Source organism: Idiotropiscis lumnitzeri, chromosome 5 (assembly GCF_059441095.1).
Source record: "Idiotropiscis lumnitzeri isolate Australia: NSW breed Sydney's pygmy pipehorse chromosome 5, RoL_Ilum_1.0, whole genome shotgun sequence".
Taxonomy (NCBI): Eukaryota; Metazoa; Chordata; class Actinopteri; order Syngnathiformes; family Syngnathidae; genus Idiotropiscis; species Idiotropiscis lumnitzeri.
This window is the reverse complement of record NC_142395.1, coordinates 3,166,167-3,192,139: the sequence shown is the minus strand read 5'-3', so window position 1 is coordinate 3,192,139 and position 25,973 is coordinate 3,166,167. Positions and strand designations below refer to the sequence as shown.

General features: G+C 42.2%; 1 protein-coding gene across 1 annotated transcript; it reads right to left on the bottom strand.

The window, feature by feature from the left end:
• Nucleotides 1–76: 76 nt before the first annotated feature.
• Nucleotides 77–25,973, bottom strand: LOC148335987 (apoptosis regulator BAX). Its single transcript, XM_088296837.1, has 6 exons — nucleotides 25,732–25,973; nucleotides 22,763–22,811; nucleotides 8,732–8,893; nucleotides 5,188–5,320; nucleotides 849–953; nucleotides 77–756 (listed from the first exon to the last, which is right to left on the bottom strand). Exons 1-6 carry the CDS (start codon nucleotides 25,799–25,801, stop codon nucleotides 658–660), a joined length of 618 nt encoding a protein of 205 aa, XP_088152963.1. The 5' UTR covers nucleotides 25,802–25,973; the 3' UTR covers nucleotides 77–657.

Below are 25,973 nucleotides of genomic sequence, written 5' to 3'. Positions count from 1 at the left end.
GAGAGCAAATACAATAATACAATAATAAAGTGTTGGGGTGTCTTAATGTAAATGACTTGTTTTAACAAAATATGAATCCAGTGAATAATTTATTTAATGTTTCAGTGACAAGGTGGAGGAGGAAAAAAAATAATAGGCACATAATAAATCAATAAAGTCATCTCAAGAAAGATACAGAAAAAAACATACTTCATCTTGCATACAAAAAGAAATTAAAATGCTAAGTCAGTGCCTACCATAGCTATTACAGTTTAAACCATCCAATCTGCAGAAAATAGCAATTACAAATGACATCTCAATAAAAAAAATGAGACTCACTCAAACATGTACAACACACTTGCGGCATATTCAGTAGTTATTAATCTGTAGAAGCCCATGGCGGCCATCTAGCTGAAGTAGTGCAGCAGCAACTCCAAACGAAAGACAATTAAGAACAGTTGGTGACTAATACAAAGATACAAATGTCCATAGGACAGTTCACATCCATTTCGATTTAGGATAACAATTATCAATGATCTTTGGTGGTTTTAATCCTTGGTTGAACCCTTTCTTTGGTTTATAATTGACAGTTACTCATGGCCTAAAAACATTTCATATAAACAACTGAAAATATTAGTTGCAAATAGTTCTCAACTAAAGTATTGTGACAGCTGATTGTCAGCGTGTTCGTCTATAATAAACAATGGTTGCCACGAAAATCACTGATGCCACTAAGGTAAATGTCCTCCAATGAGACCATCCATGGATTACACCTTCCTACAATTAAATACAGAAGATATATAAATCTATAAATTAGTACAGAAACATATTAAAACGACAGGGGTTAATAACGTTAATGCATGACTTACCCAGCCTCCCTGCTGAACAAGCCAATAGTAGAGTTGCTCTCTAATAACCTGTAGAACCCAGCTGATTATGAGTCTGATGTTCTCGAGATGATTTGTGGTCAGTGCCTTGGAGATAAGATAAAACCCAAAACATTGTACACATGTGGACACCATTTTTATACAGTACATATATTTTTTTATAAATACAGAATATATAAAAAGTCCTAAAAGGCCACTTCCGCCCTCCATAAAAAGTGGTGAAGGCTCTATGGCTGTGTGCGCACATTTAGCGTATTTTCCGGGTCATAGGGCGTTCTTTAAAGTCCCTAATCTTCCCCAAAAAATCAAAGTGCCTTGTAAAGCGACGCGCCCATTATATGGACTAAGCATCACTCGCGACCATCAACCCTTTTACTCATTGGGCTGTTCGGAGTGGATGTTAGCACACCCTGCTGGACAAAGTCTGAGTCATCTATGCTTCTCATTGACCGTGACTAATACCTTATGTGACTATTGTGTTTGGGTGATGGTGTAGGAGAAAGCTGGACAAAAGGGCAGCTGTCCACAATGTTGTAGTCTGTCTTATCATTTATGTTATTGCAAGCAAGAAACGTCCCGGGTTTAGACAACAGACTGGAAAAAGCCCAAAGCACAACAGCACATCTCTCTAAACAGTCATGCACATCTCTCTAAACAGCCATGTGATTGGCTGAGTCTGAGTGGCTCCCAAAAAGCCATTGCTGTAATTGGCTAAGGCTGAGTGGCTCCCAAGAAGCCATTGCTATAATCTTTTTGTGTTATTTTTATTTCTTTTGGGTATATAGATGGCATGAGAGATACATGTTTTGTGTTAATCTTATTTCTTTATTTCATTGTTTGCTTGTATGCTGAGTTTGTTTTTGGTTTTGATTTGAAACCGTGACTCTAAGGAGTGTGGTGACCAGTGAAGTCCCTCCCCTGACCTTGTCCAGTAGACTAATGCCAAGACACCTTATATTGGTTAGAGTCATTGTTATTGGCAATGATTCCTAATAGTTTCATGACATCTGTCATTGAAATGCGGTGATACCTCTGGCAACGATCTCTTAGGGGATTGAGTTCTGGTGAGCTGGCATCAGCTAACGCGAGCAGCCGAGCCAATGCGAGCAGCTGAGCTAGCGCGAGGCAGTTGAACTAGTGCGAGCTAGCGCCTTGTAGTGCGGCGCGCCTAGTATATGCATTAAATACGGAAATAGCACCCTCAACTGGTGTTGCGCCCTTTGATGCAGCGCATCTTATGACAGTAAAAATACGGTAATTGACTAAATATGCACTAGAATATCTTCATCTTTTGTTCAGAATCAGCTATTTATCACAGGTAACTGACACAACTTGCTTCTTGTGTTGTCAGAATTATCTAAATACAATACTAAAATGTCATGGTATCAATACGAAGGTGCGCATGCCCGCAGCTTCCACCATACCCAACGCACCCACTCTGCAACCATCGCAGCCTACCCAGCAGTCAAGAGAGCCCTCACTGCGTTCCTGCCTGTAATACTATCATTTATTGCTGCTAAATATTGCCTGTGCAGCGATGGCAGGAGGGCCAAGTCTTGTTAATGTTAATAAAATTATCGTTCATGCCTGGTTAAAGTATTTGTGAGTTTTTTATCCCCATGGCATTAAATACTTAACTTCCTCAATGAGGAAACATAGGACGGTCAATGGATAAATGCTGGGCTTTATCCCGCCCCATTGGACGCTTAGCATCTCTGGGGGACTATGGGGCAGTGGATGATCTGTCTGAGGCTAATCACTATTTGATCGACAGGGAAATAAACAAATCAGTGATCATGTTATATAAATCTCAAACAGAGCAATTTTCATTCTGTTGTATTGAACTGAAACTTTACCGATCCCGAGCGACTTTGACTATGTTAAAAACAATGACCATTCTGTTTTTTCAACTTTTGATTTCTTGAAAAGGAATGGATGGTAGAATCTACATAAGTTCCATGAATAAATAAACACACAAATTTATAATATAGGCCGGAAAATAATGAGCTTCCCCCCTAGAGAGATCAGCAGCTGCCACTGAAGCGCATGGCAACCTAAAATTATATTAAATAAACTTTTGATCGTACACAAATGTGCAGTAGTGTTTTCAACTAATATTGTTATCACTATTTTAAACTAATAGTATACAATGTTAGCTATAATGTTTCTTGTAACTGTATAGGGATTGACATTCTTTTAGCAGAGGTGGGAGTAAGTCATACATGTGCAGATCACAAATAAATCTCGAGTCGTAACCTTCAAGTCTCAAGCTAGTCAAGTCGCTACCAAATTTCAAGCAAGTCAAGTCATTAGTTGGTTCAAGAGAGTCATTAAATGAAGTAATACAATCTCTCAGTAAAACACATGTTGGAGTGATAATAAAAATTTTCTTTCCACTGATTCTACTACAAAAAGTCATGTCATTATCCACACCGCTTATCCTGTACAGGGTCGCGGGAGGGTGCCGGAGCCTATCCCAGCTGACTACGGGCGAAAGGCACACTACACCCTGAACTGGTCGCCAGCCAGTCACAGGGAAGTCATAGACATTGTCACTGAGTGGGAACTGAACCCACGCTGCCTGCACACAACTCAGGCGAGTGCACCACTACACCATCAGTGCCTACTACAAAACGTATCTCTATAAAAACAATTAACTAAAGAATAAAATAAAAATAAATATATATATAATAAAATATAATACAATACAATAATGAATGTCTACACATAATTTATCTAGAAGAATGCAGGTTATTTCTGTATACAAACATTTATATGCATGGCAGATTAATGAGGAGATAAACACTGAAATGTGATGAATGAGGCCATAAACATGTAGAATTATCAGATTTAAAATATGTTTACGTTGTTTCTGGTGCCAATCTGTTGTTTTAAGCGACTTGGGCACAATATTGTTTTTTGGCGCAGAAACTAAAACAATATTTGTAATTTCATCCATTCTCAGATCGCATCAGAAGTGCTACATTGCTAAGACTCCCTAGCATGTGACCACCAGCAGATATAAACAATGCGTCATTTGCCTGACAAGCATTGTTGTGATTATACTCTATTAAATCATGTGCTTCACTGGCCATAATTGTGGGGTTACTGTATGCAATTTACATAGGGACTTTATTTTGGTTTGCATAAATTACATTTTTGCTTGGTAGCCAGGTTCCCCCATTGCATTTTAACAGACAGATTGGCCCTTCACCAATGTGGAAAGTGAGGTAAATGTTTACCTCGCCAAACTTGTCATTGGCAAGGCAGTGAACGGGGAGTAGGCCCCCTGCTTGATGTGGCCAGTGTGGTAGCATAGCCTTTCACAAGAGCTACTAAGGTCGGTTTGGTGTGGCTACAAAGGACAAAATCAGACTGCAAAGTTAGAACTTGGGATGTAACAATAATAATATACCCTTTATTAGTCCCACAATGGGGAAATTCGAGATTCGAACCCAGGCCTCCTGGGGAGACTGGGTCCTGAACGCGGCGCCTTAGACCACTCGGCCATCCAATAACCATATATCATATTATCACGGTATGGACCTCAAGATACAATAATTAAAACAGTATTGTGGGGAGTTTGGTGACATAAAAAAGCTCACAATAGTGCATAAAAACTCAGGAAATTCTAAAGAAGAAGCTCATGATGATGAAATCAAAATCTGTTGTACATAACAGTGAGAAAGAAATAGGCTTGTCCAGTCATTTTATTGTCACGTTTTCCTATTGGCTCACCCATGTGAAGTTTTATTGCGTTTAGATGAAGCTGTCGAAAAATATGAATTTTTACGGGGATGTGCTGCTTTTAATATTGTAACATTACAACAATATTGTGGTAATTTTAATGTCGTTATCGTTACAGCCCTAGTTAGAACTGCATAAAGAATAATCAGTGCCCCTCTGCTCAATCTTTGAGAACCTGTATGATGCCCGGATTTCGAAAACCTCATGCAAAATTGTGTATTCACTGTATTATTAATACAGCACAATTGCCTGTGGCTACGATTGAAAGGTTTAAGTTCTGTTGAAAGATATGATAACCATAGAGCTGACATGAAACTTTAATTTATCAGCAGGCCTAGGCCAAATCCTATGCAATCCTGTCTTTTGTAGGCATTCCAGTTGGTGTGTGTCAGTACAAGAAGTTACCACTTCAGGATTTCAGATCCTCAAAATACGACAGCAGTTATATAGTACATTTAAGATGACAAAAGTAAAGAGAATGATATAAAAATACGGCTTAAATATGATGACAATTCATAGATACGGCTTTCACTTTTCCAGTTATTTCATATAACATACCACGTTTGCTTGTTACCTTGTATATGAGTCTGTATGCTAGATGGAAGAGAGCCACAACTCGACCCCAGTTGATGCCATCAGCAAAGATGTTTCTGGCCACCTTCATGAAAATATCCTGAGCACAGTTTCCTTGAACCTGGTTAATTAGTCTGAGAAAAAGAAATGGAAATACATGAGCAATGCCTTGCAATGTAATAAACAGGCAACAATTTTGATGAATTTATTTCATTTCATCGTATTCAACAGGTCCATGTCTACAAGTAGGTTTAAATATCGTCCCCCCCCTTCTTGAATTGTTCTTTTATAAATACTTTAAAGCAGTGATTTTCAAACAGTGGTATGAGTACCACTAGTTAAGTACAGTTCACTTTTATTTAACAATTAAATACATTAACATTTCAATACATTTGAATTTATCAGTAATCTTGTAGAACAGTTTGTTTACAAACATGCATTTATTTCATTTTCATTTATATTATAAGCAATACATTTTTAATTTTATCAGGTATTTCTTTTCATATATTCAAACACAAAATGTTGCATGTTCAAACAGTGCATAATGTCACAAAGGCTTACAATAATTTCAAATACACTTTTTAGGAATAGGACCTCTGTCACCCTTTTGATGAACACTTAGGCCTAGTACGACACTGTATGTAAATGTTGGCCATGCTGATGCTACGTGAGCGCCAAGTACTTCTTTGAGGTAGTATGTGGTTCAAAAACTGTGAGAACCACTGCACCATTACAGTAATTAAGTATGGGAACAAAACATTTCCTGTAAAATTGTCTTAGTTCTGTGAGGACCGCTCTCCAGCCAGGGCGGGAAAGCGGTGAAGGTGGATTCTTAAAGCGCTGACAAGGGAAAAGGTTGGGTAATAAGGATTTATTTTGACCGGCAAATGACAATCAATACTCAATAGGCAAGGTAACTTGCTATCAATAATACTTGGGTATCTATTATTACCGTCGTCGGAAGACGAGAACGAAAAGCGCTGGAGGGAGAAAACTCACACCAGGAAAATCAAAACGAGGAACAGAAAATGCTTGCAACGCAAGAAAACCGAAAACGAGAATGTCCTTCCACAAAAGGGTAAGGTTAGATCCAATGCACGAAGCGAGAACAAAAAGCGAGCCGAAACGTAGCTGAAACATAGGAAGCAACAAAACCTTACAAACACCATACACGGGAAAACTTGGGCGAAGACTGTAGCGCAGGCACATGGACAAGAGCAAGTTCGGTCAATAATCCGACGCGAGTGTGTCCGCGTCGATGGCTTAAAATAGTCCGTGACTCATTAACTTCATTGGTCGCAGCTGTATGGCTCGTGGGCGCGTCTCGCTCGCGGCCGAGTCCCAAAGTAGCGCGCCGTTGGGCACGCCCACTCAGCAGCAACAAATACACATGGATCGTGGCAAGTTCCCTTAATTCACAAAATTTCTGTTACCACTTGACCACGTTTTTTAAACCCTGCCGACTGGGTGAGGGTAAGCTAGACAATTCGCTATGCCTGTCCACGTGGAAATAATCAACCTTTTTCTAATTAATTTTTAAAAAGATTCCTGCAAACATGGAATTTTTTCAAGAAATGTGTGTCCACATGGAAACACGAAAACATACCCTAAACTTTCTCCTGGCTGCCCTTATGGTTGTTTATATGTGGGGATTTAAGAACATCTGGGAAATACTGTTCTCCATATCCACTTGTTGCTGATGGTGGTTGAGGAACCGAAATGTTTACTGCAAAAGCATATCATGCTTAAGAGCTTCTGCAGTGCAAACAAAACAGGGTAGTCCATCTTTGTTATTTATACTGTAAATTTTGGTGGTGTTTGTGCACGGACATGCGAGCTGGGACAACTAACTGCAGCCTTGGCACAGAGGTAAAAGTGAGCTGTCTAGTAGCCGGAGGGTCCACTGTTCAATTTCTGCTCTGTCTGAGTCATGTGTCGTTGTGTAGTTGAGCAAGACACTTTCACCCCACCTGCATGGTTGTGTATGAATGTTTGGTGGTTGTCAGAGGGGCCGTAGCTGGCCGTTGCCACACAATGTGTGCATGTGCAAGTGAATGAGTAATGAATCCATTTTCAGTGATTTGAGTGTCCGGTTGTTCAGAAAAGTGCTAGATAAATTTGATGCATTATTATTACGTCATCTCAGGAAATTTTGAATCGGGGGGGCAGCATTTTAAGTTCAATCCCCTTTGAGACCCGGTTTCAAAGTAAATGGTTTTCTAGCTCCCATCAACTTGGGAGTAGAGTGGCTGAATGCTCTGCATCCATAGTAATAAGGCGGACACAGGGAACATGGAGTTGGAGTGGATGAGGAGCATAGAGATTGGGCAGGAGTGGCAATATAAAGGAGGTCAGATATATAAAATGGGAAAGGTTGTGCAGAGCATTGAAAGTGAGGAAGACAAATTTTGTACCGTATTCTCTCTTTCGTGGGGAGCCAGTCGAGTTGTTGAAGGATGTGGCGAGAGGTAGGGGTTCGTGAGATGACACAAGCTGCACAGTTTTGAACATGTTGAAGTTTGTGGAGAGATTTGTTGGTGAGGCCATAGAGGAGTGAGTTACAGTAGTCAATGTGGGAGGTAATTAAGCTATGAACAATAATGGCAGCGATATGAGGGGTGAGAGCCACGCAGAGGTGAGAGATGCAGCAGAGATTGAAATATGCTGAATGAGGATCACACTCCGACTAAGTACCTGAGGGGAAGGGGGAATGGGTGTGTTATTGATGGAAATGCGAATTAGAAAAAGTGTTTGTTTTGTTGAGTGGTGCCAACAATTGAAACCATTCAGTTTGAGTAAATGAAAAGAAAACCAAGAGTTTAGCTCTTGGAGACAGGAGGCAAGGGGGAAAGCTGGAAGGGCTGAAAAGGGTTTGGAAGATAGGTAGAGCTGGGTGTCATCCACACCGCAATGAAAGTTAATGTTATGTTTGCGGAAATTGTAGTTAAGTGGAAGAATGTTCATAATGAAGAGGAGGGGCCCCAGGATGGATCCCTTGGGGAACCCCAGGTGTGACAGGCAGAGAATTTGATACATGAGACTTAAATTGAGTGAATTGAGTCTGAGCTGAAAGATAGGCGGTGAACCAGGTCTCAAGTGTGTCAGTGATGCCAATGGATGCCAGTCTCTAATGGAGAGTAGAGTGAAAGATGGTGCCAAATGCTGCTCTGAGGTGAAGCGGAATGAGTATGGATGGGGCAGAAGTAGCACACGGTTATCACATTATCTTTCTCTTGTCTGTCAGATTGGAAGTTGAAGGGCTAGCTGGTAAATTCAAGAAGCAATCTTACTGACTCAAAAAGGAGGCAGCGGTCCCAGCCAGCTAGGAGCCAGCAGGACAGGCAGAGTCGTGCCGGAGTGGACTTTCAATGTTGCAGTGGAAGAAGACCATCAACATATGTTTATATATTTTAACATTAGAGTACAGCAGAGACAGAAGCCATCATAACTGTCTTAACTGGCACATGAAATTAAGCGTCTGAGGACGTATTAGGAACGTAACCACATTAACCAAGCAATACCCGGTTAATCGGTTTAAAGCATACCGTTGGAGCTCTGCATTTCTGTTCAACTCATCTGCAATCTTTAGTAGCTGTTCCACAACTTCTTTGATTTGTGGCTCCTGTTGTTCATTTGATCGTCCACCTAAATCCTCAGATGTAACATGTCGACTGGGGTCTTCTGTATTTATTCGCTCTATCACATACCTGTCATCAACAGAAGATGCAGAAAGAAATGCTTAATCAATGGAATAAGACACATAGTTGAGCAACAGAAGTAGTTCACATAGTTACAAGAAACCGTGAAACTCATTGCTCCACAAAAATTCTCCCTAAAAAATTCTAAAACGAACAACTGCCACGTGAAAGAAAAAAAATGTAATATACAGAAGTGATGTGGCATTCCTGTAACTGTCCAAGCTTTTCAATTTCCCGCCATGTTCAGTGTAATTGCTAAATTTTCATTTCATGAGAATTTAATTGAACATTAATGCAACTAAATGTAATTGAGGCCATTTGGAGTACTAGAAAGATCAATAAATAATTGTATAATTTGCTCCAACGTGATTTTGAAGGTGGCCCAAAGACTCTGCAAGACCACTCCAACAAGTGAACAAGTTCATCAGGTGATGAATGCATGTCCATGATGAAACGTATGGCGAACCAGACGGTTGTCAAAGTGTCAAAATGAAGGCAACATTCACACACACGGAGATGTTTAACTCTCCAGACCAGGTCTTGTCAAATATGTATGTCGCGGTGTTGCCATCCACTACACTGCTACTTCTTAGCTACAGATTAAACATGGCATTTACAAGTTATTCATCCAACAATACTATAATAATTATTTTGTTTTCATAGATGGAAGTGACCATATATTTTCCCAAAGTGATCATTTCTGTCCTTGATTTCCTCGTCAACTGTCGCAATGACAACGTTAAATCACGTCATGGTGACTTTAAATCTGGGCTTTTCTTTTTTATTTTCTTGCTGGGTGCCACTAAACTACATGCCTTTCGTTGCAATAGCTTAAAAAAACTGCACTGTGGAGTCCCTTGTTTCATGTCTGTCACCGAAAACCTAAACCACTGGGATCAAATGTTTCCCACTCTTTAGCCTCTTTGCGCTACCCAAATTAGCAGAAATTTGGGACGGAAACAAGGGGGCAGGGTGGAGCAACGGAAGCTCATGGGTGTAAAGGAGTACCGCAAAAAAATACATTAAAAGTTGGGCATGGAAATCAATTTAACATTTGTTTTAAATAATCCACAACAATTTTTTCAATGAATTCATCCATCATTCCATCCATCAACTGCCAAGGTCACGTCCCGGAGGCACCAGCCTAACCAGGGAAGCCCAGATTTCCCTTCCACAGCCACAACTTCCACCTCTTCTGGTGGGATCCCAAGGCGTTCCCAGGCCAGCTGGGAGACATGGTTTCTCCAGTGTGTCTTGGGTCGCTTCCTGCCAGTGAGACATGCCCAGAACACCTAACCTGGGAGGCATCCTAATCAGATACCCAAGCCACCTCATCTGGCTCCTCTCAACCTGGAGGAGCAGCAGCTCAACTCTGAGTCCCTCTCGGCTGACCGAGCTTCTCACCCAACCTCGAAGAGAGAGCCCAGACATCCTGCGGAGGAAACTCATTTCAGCCGCTTGTATCCAGGATTTTGACCTTTGGGTCACGACCCACAGCTCGTGACCATAGGAATGGAGTTCGATTGGTAAATTGAGAGCTTTCCCTCTTGTCTCAGCTCCTTCTTCACCAAGAATGACTGATCCAGAGTCAGCATTACATCAGATGCTGCACCGATCTGCCTAACCTCTATCTTATGCTCACTCGACTTAGTTAAATTTAAAATGGCACAAATAATGTACAAAGCATTCAATAATCACATTTGCCACAGTACAGTAATACCCCGGTTATCGCGGTTAATGGGGACCGAGACCACCCGCGAAAACTGAAAATCCGCGAAGTAGCGGCTCACCTTAAAAAATGCTTAAAAAAAAAAAAAAAATATATATATATATATATATATATGGGGAGAGAGAGAGAGAGAGTAGAATAGAATAGAAATCCCTTTATTGTCATTGTACTCAAGTGTGCAACGAGATTAGAGGGCTCCCCTCTCCAGTGCAATACAACAATAATACAGACAAATATATAAATTAGATAAATAAAGAAGACAGTGCAATGGAATTCAGTACTGAATAGGGCATATAGAAACACATCACAATGCTGTTTTGCGAGGTTAGGGTGGTCTCGTGTGTGTGTGAGAGTTCAGTATGGAGATGGCTCTCGGAAAGAAACTGTTTCTCAGTCTATTGGTCCTTGATTTGATGCATCTGTAGCGCCTGCCAGAGGGCAACAGGTCGAACAGGTGTGAGTTTGGGTGGGTATTGTCATTGACGATGTTGAGAGCCCTTCTGAGGCACCGGGCGGTGTAGATGTCCGACAGTGGGGGGAGAGGGCAGCCAATAATCCTTTGCGCTGTTTTGACTGTCCTCTGGAGCCTCACTCTGTCCGCCTCAGTGCAGCCGCTGTACCAGGTGGAGATTTCATGTTATAACAAAAAAACCAAATTATTATTAAAACGTATTTTTTTATTCCCCAGCCATTATTTTCGTATTTTTTCAATTACTTCTTTTTGTATTTATTTAATTACTTCGACTTTTACCTGCTGGTACGCCGTCCGGTGTGCCCTGTGAATGTTATGATCCTCCAGCAGAGCTGGAGGATTGAGCAGGACTCTCCAAACGCAGACACGGGAAAAAAGGTGGTGATACAAAGATATTTATTATAATCACAATATATTCAGTGTAATCAACGCGTCTCGCAGCAGCTGACGGCATGGCGCGAGACGATCGCTGGAGGAACGCCCACACAGCTGAAAAAACAAAAACACACGCGGCATGACAGGCACGGATCATGACAGTGAAATGAAAGGTGGCATTCTTCATTTATTTATTTATTCATTCATAACTGACAGCCACACGCTCCGCTCCTGCCCGGGCGGAAGAGGTGCTCCTATTCGGCTTAACTGTGACACACGCCCGCCCTCCTCCTCTGGAGCTTCCATTCGGTTAAACTTAGGGGCCGCTTGGAACCGCCCGTGCCCGGGGAAGGTGCTCCTCTTCGGCTTACTGTGACGCGAGCATGCGCTCCTCCTCCGGAGCTTCCATTCAGGTAAACTTAGGGGCCGCTTGGAACCGCCCGTGCCCGGGGAAGGTGCGCCTCTTCGGCTTACTGTGACGCGAGCATGCGCTTCTCCTCCGGAGCTTCCATTCGGTTAAACTTAGGGGCCTCTTGGAACCGCCCGTGCCCGGGGAAGGTGCTCTTCTACGGCTTAACTGCCACGCACGCCGGCCGGAACTCTGGTACGGTCCGAACCGCGCGAAACGTCGCCACCAATCGTGTCCGGGGGAACTTGCTCTTCTTCGTCCACTCTCTTCTTCGTCCACTCTCCTCTTCGGCGCACGCCGGCCGTCTAACCGCTCCAGCGCCCCCTCGTGCCGCTCGGCGAAACTACAATGCCCCCGAATATTTTTTAGACCCGCGAAGCACTGAAGCCGCGAAAGGTGAACCGCGAAGTAGCGGGGTATTACTGTATTCACAAGCTGTTCGAAAATCAGTCATGATATAACTTAAAGGGCACAGAGGGACACGGTCGAACCCCTTCTCCAAATCCACAAAAAATATGTAGACAGTTTGGGCGATGGGTGTAAAGCTGATCCACTGTTCCAAGGTCAGGACGAAAACCGCACTGCTCTTCCTGAATCCGAAATTCGCCCTCCCGACTGACCCTCCTCTTCAGCACACCTGAGAAGACCTTTTCAGGGAGGCTGAGGACTGTGATTCCTCTGCACTGTAATTGGGACACTGCACCTTCTTATAAAAGGGGGACAACCACTTCTGTCAATCTAGAAGCCGTGTCTCCGATGTCCTTACAATGTTCCAGAGGCGTGTCAACCAGGACAGCCCCACAACATCCAGAGTCTTTAGGACAGGGCCGTCAAGATCCAGTCCTGGAGGGCCGCTATCCTGCATGCTTTCATTCTCTCCCGGCTGCAACCCACCTGATTCAAATGATCGGCTCATCAGCAAGCTTTGAAGAAGCCTAATAAGTATCCTGCTCATTTGAAACAGGTGTGTTGCAGCCAGGAGAGATGGAAATGATGCAGGACACCGGCCCTCAACCAATGCCGTTTGACACAGCTGCTTTAAGAACTCTTGTCCACCCCAGGGTTGTGCCACAGAGGGGCTCTTTCACCACCACAGGAACTTCAACCCCAGAGATAAGAGAGCCCACAGACTGCATTTTCATGGGAAGGTATTTCGGTTGTATTGAGGAGGTCTTCGAAGTATTCTCTCCACTGAATCACAATGTTCAGTGTTGAGGTCAACAATACTCCCCCTACTCCTCACTATATACAGTGTTGACGGAGCACTGCTTCTCCCTTCTGAGATGCCCCAGGTGGACCTTCAAACCTGCCCGGAAGTTATTGTCAATGGCCTCCCCAAACTCATCACACTCCCAAACGTTCCTCCCAATCTTTCCAAACAAAAGTCAGGCCCCGTTTCCCCACCTGAAGGTGAAGAGAGGCAACCCTCTCCTCCACGGGGTGAACTCCAACCCACAAGCGCCAAGCCTGCGAGCAATAAGTTTGCCCTAACCTGATCTGCACCTCTCACCTTGGGCACAGTTTGGAAGAGTGTCCCACCCCTCTTGAGAGGTGCAAGTCCAACTGAGAGGCAAGTCCAACTGTATCTAGTCTGAACTTCTTCGCCTCACACACCACCTCAGGCTCCTTCCCGGTCAGAGAGGTGGCATTCCAGATCCCTAGAGCTAGTTTCTGTAGCCCCTCCCACAGATCGTGAGCCCATGAGAAGGGGGACCCACGTTACCTTTTCAGGTGGAGCCCGACCGGGCCCCGTGGGTGCTGGCCTACAAGCCCCACCCCCCAGGCCTGGCTCCAGAGCAGGGCCCTGGTGACCCCTAGCTAGGGAAAAAGTAATCCTATTATTTTGTTCATCATCAGGGGTCACAGAGCCTTGTTTGACATGGGTGACCCGGCAGTGACATAAAGCTCCAGACAACTTGGCTCCTGTGTTGTTTTTGGTCGAGACTTAGACATTTGGATTAAAATGCATATTAGTTTTCGTCCGATTTCGTCATTCCTATTCGTGATAGTTTTAGTCCAGTTTTAGTCGATGAAAACTCAAAAAGGTTTTAGTCGGTTTTAGTTGACGAGAACTCAAAAATGTTTTAGTCGACGCAAACGCAAAAAAATGTTTTAGTCTAGTTTTTGTATATTTATTAGACCAACACTCAAAAAGGTTTTAGTCCGTTTCAGTTAAAAATAGTCATACAAGGTTTCCACCCAATAGCAAAGACTTTCTGATGGACTATTAAGGATTATGCATTACTAACAAATAACGTAACAGTGGAATCGATGCTCTCATTGCTCCAAAATAAGCCGAGAACCAAAACGTTTTATTTGGCAACTGTAGTGGCTTTATTTCACTTAAAGCAACGTAAAATAAACATGTTTGAACAACATAGACTTGTAGTAGACTTGTTTTATAGTACAGTAGCACATGTACAAACTTGCTCAAACATATGTTTTGTTTACTTGTACCAGCTTGCGGTTATCAGCGCGAAGTCGCCTTGCGAGTGTCACTGTCGCCATGGTCCGTCAAAGGAACACGTGTCAGTATGTGTGAGCAGAGACGAATGACAGCAGACGTGTTTGTGCGGCATCAGTGTAGTATTTTGGCAAATTGTACGCCCACTACTTAGTGACGTAAGCGCGCACACGAAGGATACAAGGAAGTTATATTATAAGCAATAAAAATTGGCACACGTACGCCGGAGTAGAAAAAAGCAGAGTTTGACATTATTAGAACCTACATGAGCGGCACGGTGGCTGACTGGTTAGCACGATGGCCTCACAGTGAGAGACAGCATCGGCCATTGGTTCGATCCCGGCTCCGGCCATCCTGTGTGGAGTTTGCATGTTCTCCCCGTGCCTGCGTGGGTTTCCTCCGTGTACTCCGGTTTCCTCACACATTCCAGTAACATGCATGGCAGGCCGATTGATCACTCTACATTGCCCCTAGGTATGAGTGTGAGCGCGGATGGTTGTTCGTCTCTGTGTGCCCTGCAATTGGCTGGCAACCAGTTCAGGGTGTCCCCCGCCTACTGCCCGAAGATAGCTGGGATAGGCTCCAGCACCTCCCGCGACCCTAGTGAGGAGAAGCGGTACAGAATAAGAACCTACATGACATGGTGTCAGAGTTGAGTGCTCATCGACTTGCCGACGGAAGATGGACGACACAGGTGTCGCCACGGATGGATTGGTTTTCAAATAACCTGCCCGATGCATGGAGGACGTTTCGTCAGCATGTGGAGCTTATGTTTTTCGGGGCCTCTACGCTCTAACAGTGAAGAGGAGAAATGCAGCTAGTTGCTACTTTGGATTGGCGAGAAGGGCCGCAATGTGTTTAAAACATGGACTCTTACGGCGGATGAAGAAAAAGTACTACGACAGGTTTGGAAACTATGTCACGCCAAAATCAAACCCCATTTTCGGACGTTACAAATTCCACGAAAAGATGCAAAGTGATAGAGAAAGTTTTGACCAGTTTGTGACGGAGCTAAGGCTGCTAGTCAAAGACTGCAACTACCCAAACAATGAGGAGATGGTCCGCGACCGTATTGTCTTTGACATAAGCTCGCTAAAAGTACGTGAAAAATTACTCTGTCATGGTCCCGACCTCACGCTTGAGAATGATATTGATATTGCATGTTCGCATCAGTTTTCGCAGCAACAACTTTAAAACGATGATTTCCACTGCGACAAACCCGGCTAGCCAGTCCGTGCATGGAGTGAACAAATGGACAAACAAAGCAGAACAGAGGCGCCGTGGATGCAAAATGGCCAACGCAGCAGACAGTGGAACTGTCGAGAGCAAAGAGTGTGGTGCATGCGGGCGAGAGCACAGCCGCACAGAGGACTGTCCAGCAAAAGGACAACAATGCAATAAATGCAAGAAAACTAACCATTTTGCTTGTGTCTGTAGGACAAATACACAGCACAAAAAGGCAACCTGTCAGTCTAAGAAAGTGCACACTGTTTCTGACCACACAGAAGAATCGCCGCCTGAGTTGTTTACTGACAGTTTAACAAAACTACATGAAAATTCAGCAAAAGAGCAGGCATTTGCAGAGGTGGAAATAGGAAAAGCAAGGCACAAATTGAAGTTCAAAGTGGACACAGGTGCCCAGGCTAATGTAATACCAACAGATGCATTTTGCAACAAATTTGGAAACGTGGTGCTGGGTCCATCAGAAAGTAACATATCAGGATATGGAGGACAGAGACTCAAAGACAAAGGAGCTTGCAGGCTAACATGCAGATACAAAGGATTAACAATTATGTTAGACTTTGACATTGTTGATGTGAAAAACGCACTTGCTGTTTTAGGCATGGGAGTATGTCTAGATTTAAAAATAATTAAGCTGGTACATATAATCCAAGCACAACCAGCAACAAGCACAAGCATCACGGAAGAGTTTGCAGATGTGTTTGAAGGAATTGGGGTCTTTCCTGATGAATGTGTCCTCCACCTCAAACTTTCAGCCACACCTGTAGTATGTCCACCTCGACGCAACCGATACGCTCTTCGTGATAGCCTCAAACATGAACTGGATGAAATGGAAAAAATGGACATTATCCAAAAGGTGACAGAACCAATTAAGTGGGTGAATGCATTAGTGACGGTGGAAAAGCCGACAATGAGTAGACTCAGGGTGTGCCTTGATCCTCGCGCCCTGAACGAAGCCATTCTCAGACCACACTATCCACTTCCTACTCTAGATGACATCACACCAAGGCTTGCTGGAGCACAAAATTTCAGCGTGCTGGGCTATCAAGCTAAGACATGAATCATCAATGCTAACTATCTTCAACACTATCTTTGGCAGATACAGATTCAAGCGACTGCCCTTCGGTACCATATCTGCACAAGACAAGTTCCAAAGGAGGGAAGATGAAGCATATGAGGGACTCCAAGGCGTTGCAGCCAATGTAGATGACATCCTAGTGCATGGTGACACTAAGGAAGAACATAATGAAAATCTGCGCGCCATGTTGTAAAGTACGAGAGAGAGAGAAATAAAGCTGAATACAGACAAAAGCCTCATCTGCGTGCCAGAGGTGAGCTATTTTGGTCACAGGCTGACACGGGAAGGCATCCGGCCTGACCCGCGCAAGGTTAAGGCCATCAAAGAAATGGTTCCCCCATGCAACAAAGCCGAGCTGGAGACCATACTGGGCATGGTCACTTACCTCTCCAGATTTGCCCCCAGACTGTCAGAAGCTACAGCTCCCCTCGGACAGATGTTAAAAGAGAGCAACGAGTTTGCAAGGAACTCCAATCACGGCACAGAATTTCAGCATATGAAAGATCTGCTGACGCAGGAACCAGGCCCTATACTCACCTACTTTGACCCCACAAAAAAGGTTAAACTGCAGGTTGACGTATCCAAATGCGGGTTGGGAGCTGTTTTACTCCAGGATGAGACACCGGGCACATATGCATCCAAAGCACTGAATGCAACTGAGGAAAACTACGTTCAGATTGAGAAAGAGCTGTATGTAGTACTTTTTGGATGTAAACAGTTTCACCAATACCTGTATGGTCTCCAGGTGGTTGTGGAATCAGACCACAAACCGCTAGAGTCAATTATGCGGAAGCCTCTGGCAGCGGCTTCCCCAAGACTCCAACGCATGATCCTGCAACTGCAGCGATACGACATTGTGATCACACACAAGCCTGGTAAACCGATACCAGTTGCAGACACACTTTCCAGGAAGTCGATCGAATGTGATGATAGTTCACTGAGTGAAGGTAGGTACAAATTCACACTGTTGTTAGCAACGCACCAGTGTGTGTGACAAAAAAATGACCGAGGTCAGAGCTGGCCCAGCCCAAGATGAGCAACTGTCAATGTTAAGGTCAGTCATCATTTCAGGGTGGCCTGAGTCGCACAAGAAATGACCACCTCCTATTGGAGCATACTAAAACCAGAGGGATGAGACTTCAGAGACAAATGTTATCTTGCTGAAAGGAGAAAAAAATCATTGTGCCTCACTCACTCAGAGGAGAAATGCTTTCACGCATTCACACTGGACATTTAGGAATTGAAAAATCTAAGCAGCGAGTGAGTACTGTTCTGGCCTGGGCTGGGTAAAGAGATAGAGGCGCTAGTAGCGTGCGGATAATTTTTAAACCTCTCTTTCATGACGGTGTTGAGTTGCTTTCACTTTCGCTTTTGCCCTGTGAAGTTATTGCATTCGTGATTTGTCGATGCTGTTTGGACTTCTTCTCATAAGGTGTTATAATAAAGGCGTCTGTCATTGTTTTTTGAGAAAATGGTTTTACATCGGGTCCCACTAATGAGTCTGAACTGGTTATACGGGGGCTCGTAATAGCATTTAAATGGTCGGACAGGTTTCTTGTATTACCTTGTGTTGCAGCAAAAACGGCGAGGCACTGTTGGCAGAGGGTTTTTTGTGTATTGTATATTCCTTTTTATGGCCGAAATAATTCCACATTTCTGATGTTGAATTTCTTTTGGGGACTATCTAATAATAATAATAATAATAATATTCCCTTTATTAGTCCCACAATGGGGAAATTCGAGATTCGAACCCAGGCCTCCTGGGGAGACTGGGTCCTGAACGCGGCGCCTTAGACCACTCGGCCATCCTGGCATCTACTGCCGCCGTCGTCTCTTCCATGTCGCCTGTTAGTGTTTTCAGAGCGCACAGAGTGGGGGTGCAGGGGGATTGGCCACTGACTGGCAGGACGGAAGGGGTGATCGAGACAAGCTTTGTAGAGCATACAGTAGCTTGCTGTTTCTATGAAGCTAAACAAATTTTGCATGCTCTAAGAAAAAAAAGACAAAAACATCGCACGTCCTACGACGTGACAATCGCGCATGCGCACATCGCAATCGCGATGTTCAAACCGCACATCGTGCAGCCCTAGTATCAGTCCAGACAGCCAAGGCCCTCAAGGACAAAGCTCATGCACATCATGCAGACCCATACTTGAGCCTATTGGAGTATCGAAACACTCTCGTTGATTGACTGAAATCGCCAGCACAGCTACTGATGAGCAGGCGTTTGCGCTCAATGCTTCCATCCCCCAAGAAGCAACTTCAACCTGAGCTTGTATGTCGCAACACAATCGACAGCCAGAGAGAAGCGGGTCAGACAAGTCAAAAGCTCTATTATGACAAAACTGCAAAGGCACAACCTGCCCTGCCTGAAGGAGCCACAATTCATTTCCAACTTCTAAATGGGAAATGGGAACCCGCAACAGTCGTTGAGCAGGCACCCCAAGATCATATAACGTCATCACGGAAGAAGTCCAAGTACTCAGGGGCAAACGACGTCACCTCCTAAAGATGAAAAACATGACTGACAAGGAAACACCAACTCGTGACGCTGATGATGAGAACACTGACTCAGTGACTGTAGAAGAAGACACTGTGGGTCAAGTCAACTACGTGTATATCCAATTTATTAATTGTAATTTGTTTAATAAAATTGCTCTTAAATCTTAAATATTAGCTTTGGACTCACAGGCTTACGGCCATTGAAGGCTATCTAATGACGCATTTTACTGTCAGCATTGTTACGTACGTGGCTGTTTCACGTCAACAAAAAATATTCTGTATTGTGTATAAGTACCGTTAATACATGCTAAATTGGTCACTCCATTTATGATTAATTAAAGTAGTCCCACAGAACACAAAAACAGGACATTGTAGTGATTAATGTAAAAGACAAAAATGCAAAACATGTCTTGTCGACATATCACGGTGTTATTTTGTTATACTGCGAGCATGTTTAAACAGAAATGAAGTGACACAATTGAGGACTGAGGTTTATCAACATTTAACATTTTAGTAATTGAGTATGATTGTCCTAACATGTTTTTTTGTGGTATAAATATTAAGTATTTATAATTACAGTGTGTTGCACACAATAACATCAAATTATGAATCTGTCCCATGGAGCACCCCCAGTGATAATAGTGTATTGTAAATGGTATGAAATGTCACTGTTTTATATGCTTACTCAATTTTATTTTGCTAAGTGTTTGCATGAAATAAAACTATCTGAATCCAAATACATTTTAAGTAGACTATGAATCTACTTCAAATTAAAATCACAAGGATCCCGATACATTTTTAAGTAGATGTATAGCATACTTAAAATGTATCAGGAATCCAGATGCTTTTATTTCAAACAACCACTTGCCAAAAATAAAGTTGGATAAATTCTACATTTTTTTCCAGTGTTGTTCTTTCTGCAGCAATAATGAAAGTTATTCACACTGAGCCATTTTCCATACACACTTGTGATCATACAATACTTTTCTAACCAACTATTCTCATTTTCTTTTGGAGTTGCTACATTCTCTGAGAAAATCAGTCCGGCTGCAGCAATATTGTAACCCACCCCCCGAAGTCAACTGCAACATCATCAACATACCCCATTATGTGTTATCCTGAAATTATTTTTATAGAGCTACTGTAAATATTAGGGATGTAACGTTTCACTCAAGCCTTGATTCGACTTTTCATTTTTTTTCCCTAATCGCTGCCTTGTCTTTGTGCTCTGTGTTTAGTGCGGCAGCCATCCACAAACACAATCCGCTATTATGTTTGGCATAAGCAAGTCAAGTAGGGCTTCCACAAAAAAATTTGTTGCTCGTCGATTACTGACCAACAGTAGTTGCAATTGGTCGACTAATCTGATTATATGTAAATGATCTAATATGACCATCGGTAGTTTACAGCAGAATTCTTTATATGTACAATATAAATATACAATATAAAGTCTTTGTATGCACAAAAAATAATTAAGACAATAAATAAGATTTTGCATTCAACTTATATTAAACTGTGCAGCTTGTACCAGCATTACTGACATGTTTTATTAAATGATGGAGTAATTGAAATGGAAGGATACCGTGGCTTTCATTTTTTTGGGCTGCAAATGTGTAACTGCAAGTCACTGAAACAGCTGAAATCATTTTAAAATGAAACCAAAAAATATACGCTATGCTGAATAACACTAATGCTAAACTACCTATAAATATAAAAACATAGTTCACTCTTCTTGGGCACCAATCCTTTTTTTCTCCTGCAGGACATGAGGCATTTTCTAGAGAAAAACACAGCGCCAAATAATTATATAAATAAACGATTCAACAGTTTTAATAAATTTTAGATGAATCGTTACATCCATAGAAAATGAATATCAAATAATTGTACATTCTTCATGTGTGATGTCAAAAATAAGATTTCAACTGATTGAAATTGATGTGCATCAATACAATTTCACACAAAAACTCGTAGTATCCAATGATATTGAATAATAGATGTTATGCCTCTATATAATACCCGGTGAATTAATACTATGTTTTTATTACAATGTCTATTTATACTATGATGTGTACGTTTGTGCGATTTAGTACCCGTGATTTTGTCAATAATATAAATTCTTATGATGTCATTTTCTCGTGGCTCTGTTGAATGGCAGCATCTTCGTGTCCTCATTAACAGAGGCCCATAAGTCAGACAGTCCATCTGAGGGCACGAATTCATCGTCAATCTCATCTAGATGATCAACACTGTCTGTCTCCATCTCTGCTGTTTTTTCAGCCCACTCCGTCTGGATCTCAGCTATGTCAGTGACTTGCAGTTACACTCCATCTCAGCATGCCTGGTCAGAGTTGCAGCCGTCGGCAAAGAGCACATCCTGGACATGACAGTCAATATTTCTGAAAATATAATGACATGAAATTGTCATCATGCAATGTATATTGTTCTTCGGGCATGACAAGCCATTTTGGTGCTACTACTTTAAAAGAAAAAGATAAATGACATTGAAACTAATATTTTCAATTAAAATGTGTCACGTCACATGATCATGACACGTTTGAAAACACGGTATGGGGGTCACGTATGTGACAATGCTGACAGGAAAATGTGTCATTTGCCGTGAGCCTGTGAGTCCAAAGCTACTACTTAAGATTTAAGAGCAATTTTATGAAATATATTACAATTAATAAATTGGAGGTACACTTTACCTGCTGTGAAGATGCTCTCTACCGAGCTGTTGGAAACTTGCAACGGGCCGAATCTTCGGGCCGAATCGCTGACGGACATTTTGTTTTCTTCTTTGCGCATGCGTGGGTAGAGGAATTGCCGCTCGACTGGCTTCTCTTGGGACCAGCCTGTTGCCGGCGTGGCGTCATCCTAATTTGCATGTTGGGGAGATTCGTCCTCTCACAACTTGATTCGTATCCTCAGCTCGCAATTCATGCGTATGAAGATTTGTAGTCGTAGAAACGAGAGTTGTATTCACAAAACATTTCACCCTTACAATTTTGATTCGTACTCACAAGAAAAAAATTCAAACCCTCATAACTCTTATTCGTATTCACAGGGAAATAATTACGGATATCTTACAACGACTGATGCAGATCGGTTAATTAGAAATTAGCCTTTTTGACAGCGATCCTACTCCATAGGGATGTCATACATTTTGAGCGTCTGGCGAACCACTCACTAACAATCTCGTCAACGAAAATTTCATGCACATCACGTCATGTTTTCGTCATCAAATAACCTCGTTTAGCTTGATATTGTCTCGTTATCGCATGAAAAAAAGGGTCTTTAACGAAATATTTTCGTCATCGTTGCCGATAACAACACTGCTAGGCTCCAAGGATCATTAAGACACGCAAACCCCTCCACCACGAGCATGGTGATGCACATGGTCGAATTAATTAAAGAAAAAAAATTAAATAGATATGTCGCCTAGGCCTAATAAACATTATATACACACACAGATAGATAAGATTGAAAAGATAGATAGATAGATAGATAGATAGATAGATAAAATAATATGAAAAAGAAAGACAACATAGAAAAATCATACCACCAAGAAAGACAAAGTCCATTAAAAAGTTGTTCCGATAGGACTTACCCTCTGAGGACAATTGCTCCTTGCTCTAGGATACGATCGTCAATGACATCTGTTAAACATGATAGACACTTGATTAGCATTCAGTTCAAATCCCCTCCAAATGTATTCAACATTTGGGTTTGACATCAAATGTAAATATGAGTCAAAGGTGCACTGCATCCAATAAGATAAAAGTATTATTCATTGTCGTCAATAATGAAACGATATCAATTTTTTATTGGTATTTAAAAAAAAAAACTGTGTGCAGCTTCCATCTAAATAAGTGTTGATACTATTGAGCTACATACAGAATATGGAAGAAACTTTCATAACAGTGAAATATTCAATACTTGTGAGCATTAATCACTTTCACACAAATCAACATGGCCAGGAAGTCATTGCTTATCATACTAGCCACACTCAGGGTGTCATGAAATAAAATGCACACATAAACCATCTTGCCCAACACACTCATAATTCAAACAGGAATAAATCTAAGTAAAAACCAACATTTAGAATTGTAAAGAATTATGAAACCCATGCGTCATTGTTGAGTCCCTGAGCATTTCATGGACCACACTGAGCAACATGAGACATGCATACGGTGGCCACCAGCAATTATACAAACACACAGTCGGGGCGGCATAGCTCAGGAGGGAGGGTGGTTATTTCCCACCACTGAAAGTTGTGGGTTCATTCTTTATCCTGTCACGGCTTATCAAAAATGCGTGGAGGACCCAAAAGCAGACAAAAGTTTAATAATAAAACTAGCACAAACACAGAGAGTTATTAAAAGTAAATAATTCAACAAAAGGTGCATGTAATATGCAAGAAACAAAATCAAGTAAAGTAAAAACTAATGTGACATAGACTGAGACTATGTATAAATGTAGTCAATATTGGGGTTAAGGTAAAAAAATTGGATTTCTGATTCATTCATTATAACCTCTGGACATGGCTTTGGTGGCCAGTTATCCTCCAAAGTTAAATAACCAGAGTGAAACGGCGACACACAGACCTCATGGCACCATTATACGTCATCGCCGCTTTTTCTTGCAATTCCTTCCTTTCTTCCTCCTCGCGCCACAAGTGTGGTTTTGTTTATTACTAATTGTGTATTTCCGGTGGCTTCCGAGCCAAACACCACGCATACAAGCACGTCCTGCACTACAAATACTAAGACTCCTTGCAGTTGAGCATGCACAGTGTCCCGTGCAATCGGGGAATTACGATTGCCGTATTACATATGCACATAATGGGATTAGAAATTGAGTAAGCCAGGCATGATATTTGGAATTTTAAAAATGACAATTCTGCCAATATTAGTTTTTTAAAATGTTTATTGAATGCATGTAAACTGAGTCAGAAAGTCAACGTGAAACAAACCGAAACTCATCTAAATGCTCTGGACAGACCCTATGCAGAGGGATGAAGCAGGTAATGATTAAGGAGGCTGAGTGAAATCTGAACAAGATAGAAACAAGAGTTACAATCACGGAAGGTACTTACAGGAAAAGCACAACTCGAAGAATACCCAGACCGTAAACGTGTGAAAATACTGGCTATGGGAGAAAGCAATGCAAAGGCAATAATCCGATGGGGTCCATCAGTACCCCGCTAACCATAACGGCTAGCAGATGTGCAACAGGAGGCTCCACCCACCACCGATGACCAGGTAACTGGAGAACAGGGAAAAAAAGGAAAAGCAGACCAGGGAACATGACACAACCTTTGTGACCATGTTGAAGAAGAGGAGACTGTGTAAAAGCGCTATACAAATGAACACCCGTTCTTAGTTTTTAGTAGAAAACACTCATGGACAGTAAAATTCAATGAAAATAATTAATGCAAAATTGCTACTAAATGTTACTCAAGTAATTATTTTTCAGAAACTCATAATCTGCAAGTAAAATGTACTCAAGAACACTCGTGATAAAACAATCAAATTAGTCTTTCTTACAAAGACTAGCTCCTTCAATAATAGCTGTTTCATGGTGTATTGTTAGTTGGTTTTGATTCAGAATTCAGATAGTTTGTATTTGTTCGTCTATTTGTCTAGTTAGGTTATTGTGACCACCTGTCTTGTCATCCCAGTAACCAGTGTTAGCCAATCAGCTTCCTCAGCCATTTGTGTCTCATCCAGGCGTTTGTCATTGTTTTGTCCGTTCACAATCTCTCTTATCACTTGCGCATTTCCTCATGCTCATATATATCAGCCACGGACAGGTAATCCTTTTGATATGTCAACGTGGTCATAGGTAGGGATGTCAACATGGATGGTGCCAAGTGTTGACCGTTTTTGGACGTTATAAGCAATGAAAGTACAATGATTTCCAATGGAGGGTTTGTAATCTGTACCTTTTGTGAAGCTTGCAATACCATGGGGAGAAAGGCCATATTCCTCAGTAAAAATAGGCGTTTTTTCAAGTCGTCACGTTTCTCCCAAATGAATAGATAAAAAAGAAAATGATAACTAATTTCAGTTTCCTGATCAAAAACTATATAAACTGAGCTTGCTAGTGAAAAATAGGCCATCTTGGCTCTTGTCCTCCTTTAACCGTTTGGTAACGCAGAGCGTTGAACACATTTGAAACGAGGTGCGGGTGCGCGCACCAGTCCGGGCTGCGGTCGGAAATTATTGGGAGCGGAGCGCACTCCGCCTCTACGAACACAACTCTCAGGCAGTGCACGGGCGTCAGAGTTTATTTCCGAACGTGTCCGTACAGTCCAAGATCAAATTTGCTCCAAGCTTCTTTATATTTGTAGCTTAGTTACAATATTATTACCCTTGCCCTCACGTTTGCAGGTGGTGGACAAAGCCCACGGCCTGCAAAACCTTACAAATTTGTCAAACAACCGTTGACAACAACTTTCAAACTGATTTTCAAACTTGGAAAATTGGGCGCAGGATGAAACATCTTCGACTGAGCTGAATATAAAAAGTCTCATAGTTTCATCTGTGCAAGTTAGTACGGCGCTGATCAACATACCTTCCCCACCTACGGCACCTTGAAGTTGTTCTTCTTCGTCGATGTTCTCCTTTTCTCGATTGTCAGACATATTCCAAGATTCCTGTTGGATCTTGATCACGAACCTCGTGTGTATATAGATATATTAATGAGAATAATTCAAATATCTCACGGACGTATACGGTGGTAAAAAGTTTCCTCTTGTTCGGACGTGCCAGTCACGTCAAAGGTTTGTGGAACGAGGAAGTGAAATGACGTGGAGC

Bases quoted from the DNA above. Each gene is read 5' to 3' on its own strand.
- LOC148335987 (XM_088296837.1), bottom strand. From the start codon at position 25,801: ATGTCTGACAATCGAGAAAAGGAGAACATCGACGAAGAAGAACAACTT. The intron at 5,321-8,731 runs GTATGCTTTAAA...TCTTTTTCTCAG, and splicing joins AGAAATGCAGAGCTCCAACG to ACTAATTAACCAGGTTCAAG. The intron at 954-5,187 runs GTAACAAGCAAA...CTTATCTCCAAG, and splicing joins CATACAGACTCATATACAAG to GCACTGACCACAAATCATCT.